This window comes from Protobothrops mucrosquamatus, unplaced genomic scaffold, assembly GCF_001527695.2.
Source record: "Protobothrops mucrosquamatus isolate PMUCROS unplaced genomic scaffold, P.Mucros_1.0 scaffold_4, whole genome shotgun sequence".
Lineage (NCBI taxonomy): Eukaryota > Metazoa > Chordata > Lepidosauria > Squamata > Viperidae > Protobothrops > Protobothrops mucrosquamatus.
The window spans coordinates 38040-52099 of NW_015386080.1; the positions used below are offsets into that span (position 1 = coordinate 38040).

Below are 14060 nucleotides of genomic sequence, written 5' to 3' on the forward strand. Positions count from 1 at the left end.
AAAAGAAACAAAGAGTGATCAGTACAACAACAAAATGCCCACGAGATCTCAGCTATAAAACTAGAGAAGTCACCATTCTTCTTCCAAACAACAGGCACTGCTGAAGAGGTTACAGAATTTAAGAAATGATTATGCCTTGTTTACCACTTACTTCCATTTATCCACGATGATGCACAATATTTAATAATTGGAAAATAAAATCATAAAAATCTAACACCATAATCCATGTAACTTTCGATTATCGTCATAACTCCATCAAAGACAGAAGGCTCCAATTTACATATTTTAATGCATGAAATGGAATAAACTGTAGAATATAAAAGCTCAGCTTTGATAAAAAGTCATCATCTAAATTTCTTACTCACAGATCACATTGTAAATAATCTAAAAAAGGGTCTGCAATCGCACCTCATTTCCATTGTTCTTTGATCGTTTTGCAGGAACCGTCTCATCCTGTGCAAGAAATCAAGGTAGAAGCAGTGTTCATTCACAAATATGCAGATCTAAAATATGATACTAAGTGAAATAATCTGTCAAAAATTACCAAATTCAAACCCTAAAAAAATAAGTCTCCTATCCTTTTTACAAGTCACACAAATCATAATTTGTTCTAATCATGGTATATATAATAATGACTAGATTTACACATATCAGGCTATGAACTATGGTCTATAATTCCCAGCGGCTGCATTTCTACAACACACTTAGCTAAAACCAAGGAAGGTTTGCTTACATAAAATTTGTAGTCCTGTTATCAAAACAATATCTTTTCAGAATCACCTAATGATAAAACAAGATTTCTCAAACTGTGATCACTAGCAACTAAGATGGGACTGCAAAATGTATTGAAAACTTATTGGGTTTGCACAAGCAAAAGCAAAGCAGTGTCAAAACTTGTTCCCTCTTTGCCTCAATGTGTAGGCAAAATGAGGAAATAAACTTGGAATTGTGATTGATAGATGGTTTTCTGCCAGATGATAAATTCTGGCATGGCACATTGTCTTAATGTGTACTTCTGAAATGATTGGAGAAGAACATGTGTTAGTAAAGTTGAGGACGACTGATCTTAAATAAATTACCTTTCCTCCACTATTTTGACTACAGCAAATCAAAATTTAGCTTTTCAAAACAAATACTTCACTGGGTGATATAAGCAAAAGGAAAGAAAATCAATTTGCTGTAATGCTAATAAAAGCCTGACATGAGACGAAGACTTTACACATTTGATTTCTATCATTTTCAAATGTGGAAATATATTTTAGAACCCAATATTTGCCATATCAAACTTTAATTATAATTAAAGATTATATGATTGCAATAACTAAAAACTAGAAGTCCAGAGATTAATTCACATCTAGTTTTCTTGGTGCTGAATAGAGTCAGTACTTCAACAAAAAGGATATTTTTTATATTTAATTACCTCATTTGGGTCAGCAAACAGAGGGATGTCATGGAATGGGGAAATGTATTTTCCCTTTGAGTTCTCTGCAAGAGGAAATAAAATTATATGCAAACAGAAAAAAAAAACCAGGAGCATTTCAACTGCTTTCATCTTAAAAGAACTTGTAGTGTTTAACTACAGAGACTATTTGTTTAGCTAAAATAAACACATTGGCCATGTTCAAATATACATGTTGGCCATTTTAAGACAATCACTGCTTTATTTAATTACACAAAATAAGCTTGAGTCTTGGCAGAAACAAATCAGGATTTCTTTAATTTACCATGGTTTCTTGTCTTGTCTAGAATAGCAAACTAGACTACAGGCTTAGGGAAAGGACTGGTGCTAGATATACAGATGAAACCATTAACTGATCTTCTGTCATCCTTACAAAATTGAAAGTAAGGAATGGATAGTGATAATGTAATTCATGGGTCAAGAGTCAGATGGATGCTAAAGTGCTGCACCATCCTTATTATCAGAGAAATTATCATTTCCACCAGTCTTTCTTTCCATCCGCTCTGTAACTCAACACTATTCCCAAGGATATTCCAGCCATATCTTTCATTTCAGGACACAGTAAAGAGGAAAATGCAGTAAAGTTCAGGACTGTACAACTGAATTCACTCCCATATTCAGCTAAAGGAATCGGTGGAAGTGCAACCAATGGTGCAGCAGACACATTTCAGCCTTAGCTAGACCTACATTTATGCGTACATAGATATTAGCTTTCACTGGGACAACCCGCTCACTCTAAATTGTTATATAGCCGCCACATGGGAAATCTGGGTTGTATAAACAGAGGCATAGAATCAAGATTATGTGAAGTATTAGTACTGCTTTATAAAACCCTAGTAAGACCACACCTGGAATACTGCAGCCAATTTTGGTCACCATATCACAAAAAAGATGTTGAGAATTTGGAAAAAATTCAGAGAAGAGCAACAAAGATGATCAAAGGCCTGGAGACTAAAACATACGAAGAACGGCTACGGGACTTGGGTTTGGCTAAAGAAAAGAATAAGGGAGATCTGGTAGCAGTGTTCCAGTATCTGAGGGGCTGCCGCAAGGCAGAGGGGGCCAGGTTGTTCAACAAACACCAGAGGGTAGGAGGAGAAACAATGGTTGGAAACTGATCAAAGAGAAAAGCAACCTGGAATTAAGGAAAAACTTCCTGACAGTGAGGACAATCAACCAGTGGAACAGCTTACCCCCAGAAATCATGGGCGCTCCATCACTGGAGATTTTCAAGAAGAGACTACGTTCTCCTGCTTGAGCAGGGGGCTGGACTAGGAGACCTCCAAGGTTCCCTTCCAGCTCTATTCTATTCTAATTATTATTCTTATTCTATTACAAATCTGACATGTGACATCTTACACGGACTAGGAGAAAATGTAAATTTTGATCACATAATTCCAGGCAAGGACAAGAGTTAACCTGGAGATCTATTTTACACTCGCATATACCCAGAAGAACAAAGACACACATAGAAGGACTTTATTATTCACATCACTAAAACTGGAAGACGCTCCAGACCGCTCCAAAACAGATGACCGAAGTCACCTAAACTTGGCTGCAGGCACTTTTTCTCCAAGCCACCTGCTTACATTATGCATCGGTCAACAAAGGGAAAGGCCCGCCTTCAAGACCGGAGTGGGGCGAACACCTCTCTACAACGTCATCAAAAGGCGTCATTAGCCAGGGAAACCCCCTCCGGGCGCGTTCCAAAGGAATCCCAGCGCCTCCGCCGCCGTTCTTCTCTTCCTCCGGTAGCTACTTACTAAAATAGAGGCGAAAATCGGTTGAATGCAGGCGCCCCCTTTGCTCCGTGTCGTACTGAGCCCGAGCCATGAATCCGAGTGAATAACCGCGGCAACTCTGCGGCCGAGGCTGCAGAAGCCGCGTGGCTGCCCTTCTCCTGCCGGAAATGCTGCCCTGCTGAGCAGCCCAAGACAGCCGTCGGAGCCAACCCAAAGCGGCATCCGCTCGCATGTTTCTGCTCTCCGCTTCTGCGGGCAGAGTAGTCCCTCCTCCGGCGCGGCGGGTGGAGTTCGAGCATGCCCAGCAAATCCTCTAGCGTTGTCGCCGTGTGGTTTACTTTCAGATCGAGCCAGGAAAACTGTGCAGACGTGCAAGGAGAGCAGAGTTCGAGGCGTTGCAAACCGGCGGGAAGGGAAGAGGGAGGCAGGGACACTATTTGGCAGGAAAGATTGGAAACATCTTTCGTTGGTGCAGGAGCTTCGGTCTCTTTCGCCACGCTGGCCTAGAGTTTGTGTGGGCTGCGTGGAGCCCGAGTTGCATTCTGGTGTCCTGATCCCGCAGTCAGGAGCTGCAGACGAAGCACGCGGAAAAGCTGGCATCTCTCACCAGCAAAACTTTTTTGCTTGAACGGCATTTCCCACATATAATGTCAGATTTTATCGCTTAAGAAAGGGGGGGAAACCCTCCTGGCCCCATTTAATTAGTGATATGGTGGGTGATATAGAATAGAATAGAGCTGGAAGGGACCTTGGAGGTCTTCTAGTCTAGCCCCCTGCTCAAACAGGAGAACGTATACCATCTCAGACAAGTGACTGTCCAGTCTCTTCTTAAAAACTTCCAGTGATGGAGCGCCCACGATTTCTGAAGGCAAGCTGTTCCACTGGTTAATTGATCTCACTGTTAGGAAGTTTCTCCTTAACTCCAGGTTGCTTCTCTTCTTGATCAGTTTCCAATCATTGTTTCTTGTCCTAACCTCTGGTGCTTTGGAGAATAATTTGACCCCTCTTCTTTGTGGCAGCCCCTCAAATACTGGAAGACTGCTATCATGTCGCTCCTATTTCTTTAGACTAGTCAAACCCAAGTCCTGCAGCTGTTCTTCATACGTTTTAGTCTCCAGGCCTTTGATCATCTTAGTTGCTCTTCTCTGAACTTTTTCCAAGTCTCAACATCCTTTTTGTAGTCTGATGACCAAAATGGGTTGCAATATTCCAGGTGTGGTCTCACTAGGGTTTTATAAAGTGGTACTAATACTTCATGTGATCTTGAATATATGTCTCTGTTTATACAACCCAGGATTGTATTAGCTTTTTTGGTGGCTGCTGCACACTGCTGGCTCGTAGTCAAGTGATCGTCCACTAGGACTCCAAGGTTCCTCTCACAGTTACTGTTTTGAGCCAGGTCTCACCTAATCTGTACTTAAACGTTTGGTTTTTTCCTGCCTAAATGTAAAACTTTGCTTTTTTCCACATTAAAACTCATTTTGTTGGATAGGACCCATTGTTCAACTTTGTCAAGATATTTTTGGATTCTGAGCTTGTCTTCTGGGATGTTGGCTATTCCTACCAGTTTAGTGTCATCTGCAAATTGAGGTTTGAAGTGGAGAGGACCTTGTAACAAATTTGTTGCATAGATACTGTAGGCAGCTGCAGAGATTGTGTTGTCTTGAATGAACAAGACATCTCTGGCCACCAGTACCTAATACTTTTTAAAAAAAATATATGCTTAATTCTAGTAATTTGCAGTTTCTTTTGATGGGTCCTGTCGGGGCTGTAAGGAAAGCTCCCTTTGATTTCACTATGTGGTAACTGCTGCAAATTGAATTAGGTTGGTTTAGGCAACAATTGCCTACCTTTCCTATCAGAAAAGTCGTGTTGCTAAACAAAAGTATATCTACTCCCATTCCAGAAGAGAAAAAAGGCAGTTTGGTGTAGTGGTTAAAGTGCTGGCCTAGAAACTAGAAGACTCAGAATGTTAGGCATGGAAGTCAGCTGTGTGACTTTGGGCCAGTCATTCTCAATCCAACTCCCCTCAAGGTTTTTTGTTTTGCAGGGGAAATAGGAGGTAAGAGTATCAGGTATGTTTTCCACCTTGAATTATATTTATTTTTTTAAAAAATGGATTTTTTTAAAAAAAATATGTGGAAAATTCCAGTTACTCTTGCATATGTAACGTAGTTTTATAAGCATTTAATTCTATTAATGACAAAAATGAAAGAAAACATAGCAAGGCCATAGAAAAACAACCAGCCAGCCTGAATCATTAATCTGGATCAGGATTTTATTCATACAGAACAATTCTATCCAGAACAATTCTATATTTACATGTGAAAAGCAGAAAGAGCTGTGCAGACTCTGATCTAAAATCCAGATATATACTTAAATGATGTGCTTCAGGTTTGATTTCTTTTTGCTTGAAATTAGATGAATCACATGAATGTTTATTCCAGAAAGGTTGCACACAACAGTAATAAAACTGCTATTTGTAATGGTACATACTGCATTAGCACATAGTGCATGCTATTGCAATACCTGCTAAACATTGAAGGATGTTGTAGTTGTGGACTTGGGAACTGCATTCAGCTCAGGATTTAAACCTAGAAATTAGGAATATGGACACAATCTGTTAAAAGGACTTAAAATGTTAAATGTGTATTACCCCAATAGGTGATAGTACCTATCAGATCTTGGCTGATTGTAAAAAACTAAGTCAAGTCATACCTAGCTATTACTTGGACAAGGGAACATTAGGAAATTCCAGGATTGGACAATTGAAAAAAATTCTGGGAGTAAGCAATGGCCAACCATGCTGTATTGTTCCAAAGAAACTCATGAGAGGTCAAAACTGAAAAAAATGTCCTCCTTGGTTTCTGTAAGTCAGTGGGAGAATTTAAGGCAGCTGGCATTCCTTTGCTGTTTCAAAAATGTTTATAGAAAGAGCTAAGTATACATTCTCTTTCACGCACACACAGACACACATTGCATTCTTGCAAGTGCAGATTTTCAGTAATTCAGAAATAAGTTTGCATCATCTTTTAGTAGCTTTGCTTTTTTAGTACTCCTTCCCCAAAGATTTTTTGTTTTTAAAAGCTCTACTAATAAAATGTTCCATTAAGTTTTTTGAGGTAATTTGGTTCCCTGCTTCTCTCTGCCTCTCAATATCTAATGCAGGGGTGTCAAACTGCTGGCCCACAGACTGGTTGCATCATGCGGAGACCACGCCCACCCCAGCTCCAGCAATGCGAAAAAAGTCACGATATGTCGTGACACGTCACGTAACGCGGCGAGTTTGACACCCATGATCTAATGTCTTTCTTTGTTGTTTATTTGATAATCAGATCACCTTCTGTCTATATATATACAGTACATTCAGTTCTTGTATATGGGTAAACATACAAGCATTACTTCTCCTGGGAACTGTAGACCTTGCTTGTTTGAGTTTTGTCCTTTGCAAACTTTGAACAAACAAGGTATATCACTTGGTTGAAACATAAGCTGGAGCAGTAGCCTCAATCCAGCAATTAATAAACTGCTCAAATTGAAAACCTTCCTATATCTTAAGAAACTAAGATAAAACCTTTCACTGTGGAAAAAGAAGTCTCTTTCTTTATATTTCCATGCTCTATTGGGCTGCCCTGGAACCCTAAATAATCATTAGACTTTTTTATGATTGTATCTAATTTTGCAAATGGAATCACCGGACTAGAATTACTTTGAAAAATTAAATCACACCAAAAGGTTATTTTTAATAGCGTGTATTGAAACAGTTCCTTTCAAAGAACAAGGAACCTTTGGTTTATTCAACAACAACTGGAAGCACTATAATGCTTTTGGCACAGTCATCAGTGGAGATACAGATAATGATCAGTATAGGGCCATAGAACAATTGCAACTGATAGGCTTCTAATAGCGTTGCTTAGGAACATATTACCAATATTTTCTGTGTGGAGTTTAGCACCTGTTTCCGCACTTAGGGAGAAAAAAAAATCCTGTTTTGAACATTTATATAAGCATCATCAGTGGGGCTGAAATTAATGGGAAGACAATCTATTCTTGCACATGGATTTATAGTCTCACTCTGAAATATGACTATTTTGTGGAAGCCGGTAAATGCATTGTTCAGTGTACTGCATCTTATTTTCCATTCCTAGTAATTTGTTTAGCTGGTTAATGGTTATTTTATTACTCTTCCCCAAAGACAAGCATCTGTTGTTTCTGATGTTTTAAGTCCATTCCCTCTGCCAGTTGATGTTCATTTGTACCTGTTCAAGGGGTCACTTTCTGTGCAAAATGGAAATATAACCTTCTACAAAGATTTATACATAGTAGCACATGCATAAAATAGTAAAATGAGCTTTTCCTATTTTCCTATCATAATGGGTTTATCTTTAGCCCAACTCTTTGGGGTCTTATCTGTGTCTAGTGAGAACAAGCTAAAATCCTGGAACAGTATTTCCAAAGTGAAAAAGGGTGGAGGGAATGGTCAAGAGACTCTTACTGTTTAGATACAGCGGAATCTATTAAGATGCAAAATCAGGTTAGCTTTGCTGTTAAGTTTACCTGATCATTGTTCTTTTTTATAGTAGATAGATGGGAGGTCAGCTTGGTTGGGTAAATGGACCTGTAGAAGTGTGTAAATTGTAGACCTGTTTTGCAATATACTTACCAGTATTCAATTTGGGTTGACCATCTATGTGTATGTTTCTTCTTTTGTTTTATGCACATTTTTGCTTTGTTTAGTTTTGTTCTTGTTCCCTTTTGGAGTTTGCGTTTTAACTTTGAAAATAAAAATAAAAGTTATTTTTTTAAAAAAAAAAAAAGATGCAAAATAGGGGGCCAAGTGTGGAGGATTTGCTGGAATAAAAGAACTTGATATTTTGGCTTCAGGCGTTTGAACTGCCACTTCTGCCTTTCCCTTCTTTCCTCCTTTGCAATCACTGAAGCCAGATTTATGAACTGGACTGGCAAGCATCATTTACATAAGAGACAAATTTATTAACATTGAAAATAGGTAATAAATTTCAGTCACTATGCATATTTACTTTTTCTAGATCTCCATATCTATGACAAAAATAATACAAATATCCTAAGAAATCCTGGCCATTAGTTTATCAGGTACTAAATCCCATTGAAATCAACGGTGCTTACTTCTGAATGAACATGAATAAAGTAAAATAACAAGGTTAGAATCTTATACCAGTTGGGTTCTCACATTGCACTGAGTCATAATATACTTAGTTTGGTTTTGGCACTGTTGGGTTGGGGTTTACAAATTATGGTATCTCACCTAGCACATGCAGACCCAGTTAATTGCAGTTTATTCAGTAAACAATACTTAAATAAACAAAAGTTTAATACAGTGTGTAAGCCCAGAAACAAGCTCTGCTAAATACCGTAGGACTTATTTCTGAATAAACTTGAGTATGATATTGGAGAATATTATATGTTGCTTAAATGCAACTGAGGTACCAGAGTCATTAATATTTGTCCATATTTCTACTCCAAGGAGTTCATGCAAGTCAGCCTGGAATGATGAGAATGCACATAAAAAGCAGGCAGCACTTTGATTGCACTATTTCACTCCACAGATTATGACTTTCTGACCATCTTCTGCAAACACCCCTGATGTGGATGATATAGGAGCTAGAATGCTGGACATGTGGCTTCTATGTACTCCCAAGCTTCATTGTCTACCAACAACAAACTTTTAGCCTGACATCTCTTTGTCTCATTCTGCTGAAGCCTCTATATTTGTGGTGTACGTGTATATTCTGTTTGCATATCTGAGAGAGCACAGTATGTGTTTGAGAGAACTGGTAGGTTTTTTTTTTGCTCATTTGCATCTTAATTTATTTTTAACCTAGGAATCAACTAAGATGTGAGGTATAAGGTCAGTGAGCACACCATGGCTGGAACAGGCTAGATCAGAAGCAGAGGGCTTGAAAATCATAGGGCTGTTGCTCTAAGTCTCACAGAGAATTAGTCAGCTTTGGGTCTCTCAATATGCATAGGAGGAGAAAAAGGTGTACGATATGAATCTCAAGACAACCATATAGACGCTTGAAACTAGTAGCTTACATCTGTAGGTTTTCTGCTCTTATTATGGCTTTGCTAATAGTGTTCTGTGCACTTTTGGCGTATAGCCATGCTGGCCACATAACCACGGAAATTATCTTCAGAAAACACTGGTTCCCTCAGCCAAGAAATGGAGATGAGCACCATGCCTTAGAGTCGGACACGACTGACAGGGAAACCTTTACCTTTTCCTAGTATCTAATCAAGGTAGCTTATCAAGAGATCCTTGAATCTGAGTATCCACCCGGCCGAAGCCTCACAGTAACAGTGTGGTTATGTTGAGGATTTAATTGGTAAATTCTATATTATTGAATTACAAAAGTAATTAATTACAAAACACATTAAATTAATTAAATGTAATTATGTTTCTGTTTAATTAAATGTCAATGTTCCCCCATATTCTTTTTTTAAAAGTTATTTTATGTAGTCTAACTGCCAACCTGTCATTCAAAGGCTGGTGAGGCCTATACCTGACTGTCCTGAACTTATCAATTAATCTTCCTAAAAACACCATCATCATTCTTACTCTGCCTTACAACCCCTCCCCCTCCAAGTCCTGGTATGCCGTCTCATGGTGTATGTGTGTGTATGTTCCTCAGAGGGGTGATCAAAGTACACCCATACGATATGCCAAGAGTATATGTTCCCAGTATATATTCAAACCAAAGGTGTGAAGGTCCTCCCAGCTGCTCAGCCAAAGCAAGCAGGCACCTATACTGGGCAGCTGCCGTATGGGAAGGTTTTAGAGAAAGAGGATCACTTTAACAACAATGGCAAAGACATCTATCCATACTTCACTGGAGAAGGCAATATTAAACCACTCCTGTATTTTTATCAGGATTACCACATGCATAAATACAGGTAGTCCTTGACTTACAACTGTTCGTTTAGTGACCGTTCAAAGTTACAATGGCACTGAAAAATGTGACTTATGACCATTTTTCCACAGTTATGACCTTTGCAGCATCCCCATGGTCATGTGATCAAAATTCAGTTGCTTGGCAACTGGTTCATATTTATGACTTGCTGTGCCCCAAAGTCATGTGATCCCCTTTTGTGACCTCACAAGCAAAGCCAATGGGGAACCCAGGTTCATTTAACAACGGGGTTACTAACTTATCAACTGCAATAATTCACTGAACAACTGTGGCAAGAAAAGTCGTAAAATGAGGCAAAAGAATAATAGAAAGTTTGGGCTCAATTGTAAGTTGAAGACCACCTGTAATATAAAATGATTGATGATAGAATGCAGATGATGGGCCCTTCAGGTTGGATGGCCCTCAACATAAAGGAAGAGCTAAAAGAATTTCAGAGTACTAGTGGTGTTTATGATGTGGCTAGATTAAAGCCTTCAGGCCATCTAGGTACTGTTGTTGGCATACAGGAAAAGAAAACCTGAAGCTGCAAAGATCGAATTACAGTAGGAACATGGAATGTAAGAAGTATTAGCACAGGGAAACTCAACCCAGCAACAGATGAAATGCAACAACTGCATATTCACATTTTTAGAAATCGGCAAATTGAGTTGGACTAGAATTCGACAACTTTGTCAGAAAAATCACATTGTTTATTACTCAAGAAATAAAAAATGAAGAGGAACAGCTTTTTACAAATGGAGACGAATATACTGTCCCAAGATAGTGTTGCTGAAGGAAGTCTTCATCCTGGTTCATCCAAGCCGGGGATAAATAAACAATATGGCGACTGCTTTAGAAAGAAGGTTGCAGTTTATTGAAGAGCCAGAAAGATGGTTCTTGCAGGAAAGAGGAGAGAAAAAGAAGGCTGAGCACATGTGGGAGCACAGAGGTTTTTATAACCTCTGAAGCTTTTTGTTTGGAATAGTTTCCTGTTCCTGTTTTAGGCTTTGTATTTCCTGTGTCATGTATTCTGACCTGAGTCTGGGTGTGCCTTTCTGGTATTCTTGATGGTGATGGGTTAATCCTATTATCATATCCTGCTTCCCTGGTGATGGGGCTAATGACTCCTAGAGTTTGGGTGGGGTATGCAGATTTTAGTTGTCTTTGTCTTCTTGATCTCCTAGCAGGGGCCTTTCTGATGGTTTATATCTGCATTTGTACAGGGCTGGCTTCTGCTTGGGACAGAGAGACTTGGGGGCAGGGTTGGTTTCTGCCTTTAAAATCCTTTTGAGGAAATATATTTTTCTGCCCTTTTAATATTTCCTTCTCTGGGGAGCTGACTTCCCTCAGGGTACATCACTGGACCAGAAGTTTTCTCTTCCGAACTTTTGGACTTATGCTGGAACCCATCTTCTCTAGAGAGAAGCTGCCTGGGGATGGGCTCCGGCACTATCCTGGGACACGTATATTCGTCTTCATTTGTAAAATACTGTTCCTTCTTCATTTTTTTAATTAGCATTTTAAGAGGTAGTCCTTGGATTATGAGTACTCATTCAGCAACCATTTAAAGTTACAATGGAGCTGAATGAGGAGTACTTGTGACGAATCCTCAAATTCTGGCTGTCACAGCATCCCCTCACTGACGTATTTGCCATTTGTGACCTTCCATGATGGTTTCTTACAAACAAAGTCAATAGGACAGGGGTTTTCAAATTTGGCCCTTTTATGACTTGTGGACTTCAACTCCCAGAATTCCTCAGCCAGGCATGCTGGCTGAGGAATTCTGGGAGTTGAAGTCCACAAGTCATAAAAGGGCCAAGTTGAAGACCCTGCAATAGGGAAACCAATTGGGAAGGTCACAAATGACTTCCAGCCTTTTTTCTCCTGAGGAGCCCCACTATTGTGATCCCAGGGATCTCATAATCTATGGCATCTTTTAGGATCAACAATCAACAGTAAAGGAACAAGCAGTCAAGAAATACCCTGCAGACTAGCACTTGGCAGAGTAGCCATGAAGGCCTTGGAAAAGATATATTGATGTTTCTATACCTACAAAATGGTCAACCCTGGCCTTTTTAGATCCTATGCACAAACATTTAGATTGAAGGAAGACAAATAATGCAAGTTAAGTCTTCTTGTAGCCAAGCTCAGTTACTGCTGACATTGTGGGTACATCCATGCAGTTTTCTTGTCATCCTTTTTCCAGGATGTTTATTTACAGTTTCCTAGATTAGATTACAGTGAGATTTCTTAGTGCTCTTTCGTCCTAGTAATGAGATCCAAATCAATCTACCTCATCACATCAGTCAAGAGTTAATAGAAGGTAGGGTAGAAGAAGGCAATCTATGTTATGGCAATTCTCTATAAATCAAGTTGGAGAAAATTGAAACAACTCAAACTATACTTTAATATATTTGAAACATTTGTAGTCTCTCTTTTTAAAAGCGAAGTATTATATAAAGTGTGTGTTTGTGTGTGTGTTGTGCCATGCCTCCAAGTCAGTTTTTGACTCCTGGCAACTTCCTGGACTGCAGTTTTCTTGGCAAGGTTTTTAGGAAATGGTTTGCCATTCACTTTTTCTTAGGGCTGAAAGGGAGTGACTGGCCATTTGCGCCTAAGGCAGGTCTAGGACTCACAGTCTGCTCTTTCTAGCCTGGTTCCTAAACTGCTCTACCAAACTGACTCTTTCATGTAAGAAATTAGAATTCATTTTGTTTGTTAAAAAAACAACAACTAAATGCTATAAATTTGAAAAGCTGGATTTTAAAGCTGAATTTAAAAGAATTCTGACACATTTTTTGAAAGTAGTAACAGAAGGGATGAATCATGACTAGAGAAGAAAATATGTTTCATTGTTTGAGATGTTGTCCTCAACTTCTTAATGAGAAAAGTGCTCCCTCATTTACTCAAAGCTTCAAGCGATCTGATCTAAATTCGTATTTTAAAGGCTTTCTTTTTCTGAATGAAGTTACTACTGCTGTTCCCATCTGAGAGAGGGGGCAATGAAATAATAATAGTAATCATCATCAACAACAATTGACGGGTCAGCTCATTGACCTAATCTGCCCACATTGCTTTTCCTGTTCACACCATGTTATTGATTCATTTTGCAAATTGTCCTACAGAACAGTCAGGCATGTTGGGTCAGATTAAAATCATGGAGATACAGATTCAAAATATGGTTCCCCTACAAAGATCAAAGGAATGACTGGGGTTTTGTGGGGATCCAATGGGAAATGGCCCTTCATATTTCTCTCCTTTCTTTGGAGAAAAACTGGCTGCCAGGTCTTTGAACCCACACCTGGGGTTTCAGGGTTGTCCTCCTTTTAAGTAACTTGGATGGTGAAACAATATGAGGGGTTTTTTTGTTTTGATTTCCTGACAAGAGAGAGGTGCTTGTGAGACTTTCTGCCTCCCAATGGGCAAATTCATCTTTTGAATGTTTTACATATGGGGGGGGGGAGATTTATTGCTCAACTCTGACAGCAAAATCCCTTGATCCTCAAAGAATTAACTTCTTTCTTTTAATAAAATCCTTAAGTAGGACAACGGAGAAGCTCTCAGCTTGATCGACATGACAGGGACCCTTCAAGCAGAAATAGCATCCAAGGCTCCATACATTTTGCCTACAGGGGAAAATAAATAGGGACTTAGGTGGATTTTCTGGCCAGCAGTCTTTAAAGCATGCCTTGTTTGTTTTTTTGCATAAATGAAAAAAAAGCAGATTAAAAAAAACCAGCAGAAAGTAAATAAAAAGGAGAAATGGAAATACATTAACACCCATTTCTAAAAAGAAGTTAATAAGGAAGATCTGGTCCCTGCTGCTATGCTATACCTGCTGCTGCAAATCTCTCAGGTAACAGGTGTCTGGTTCCCCAGTCAGTGTACTAAAGGATGACTTCATAGGGGTGGAGCCCAGTTAGACTGTAA

General features: G+C 39.2%; 1 protein-coding gene across 1 annotated transcript in view; it reads right to left on the reverse strand.

Annotated features, from left to right (window-relative positions):
• PPA2 (pyrophosphatase (inorganic) 2) overlaps positions 1-3447 on the reverse strand; it is a gene marked incomplete in the record, with an annotated part of 20009 nt that extends 16562 nt beyond the window's left edge. The window contains 3 exon segments of the mRNA XM_015831994.1: positions 409-453; positions 1421-1485; positions 3223-3447. Of these exon segments, the coding sequence (XP_015687480.1) occupies positions 409-453; positions 1421-1485; positions 3223-3433 (321 nt within the window).
• Positions 3448-14060: the final 10613 nt, after the last annotated feature.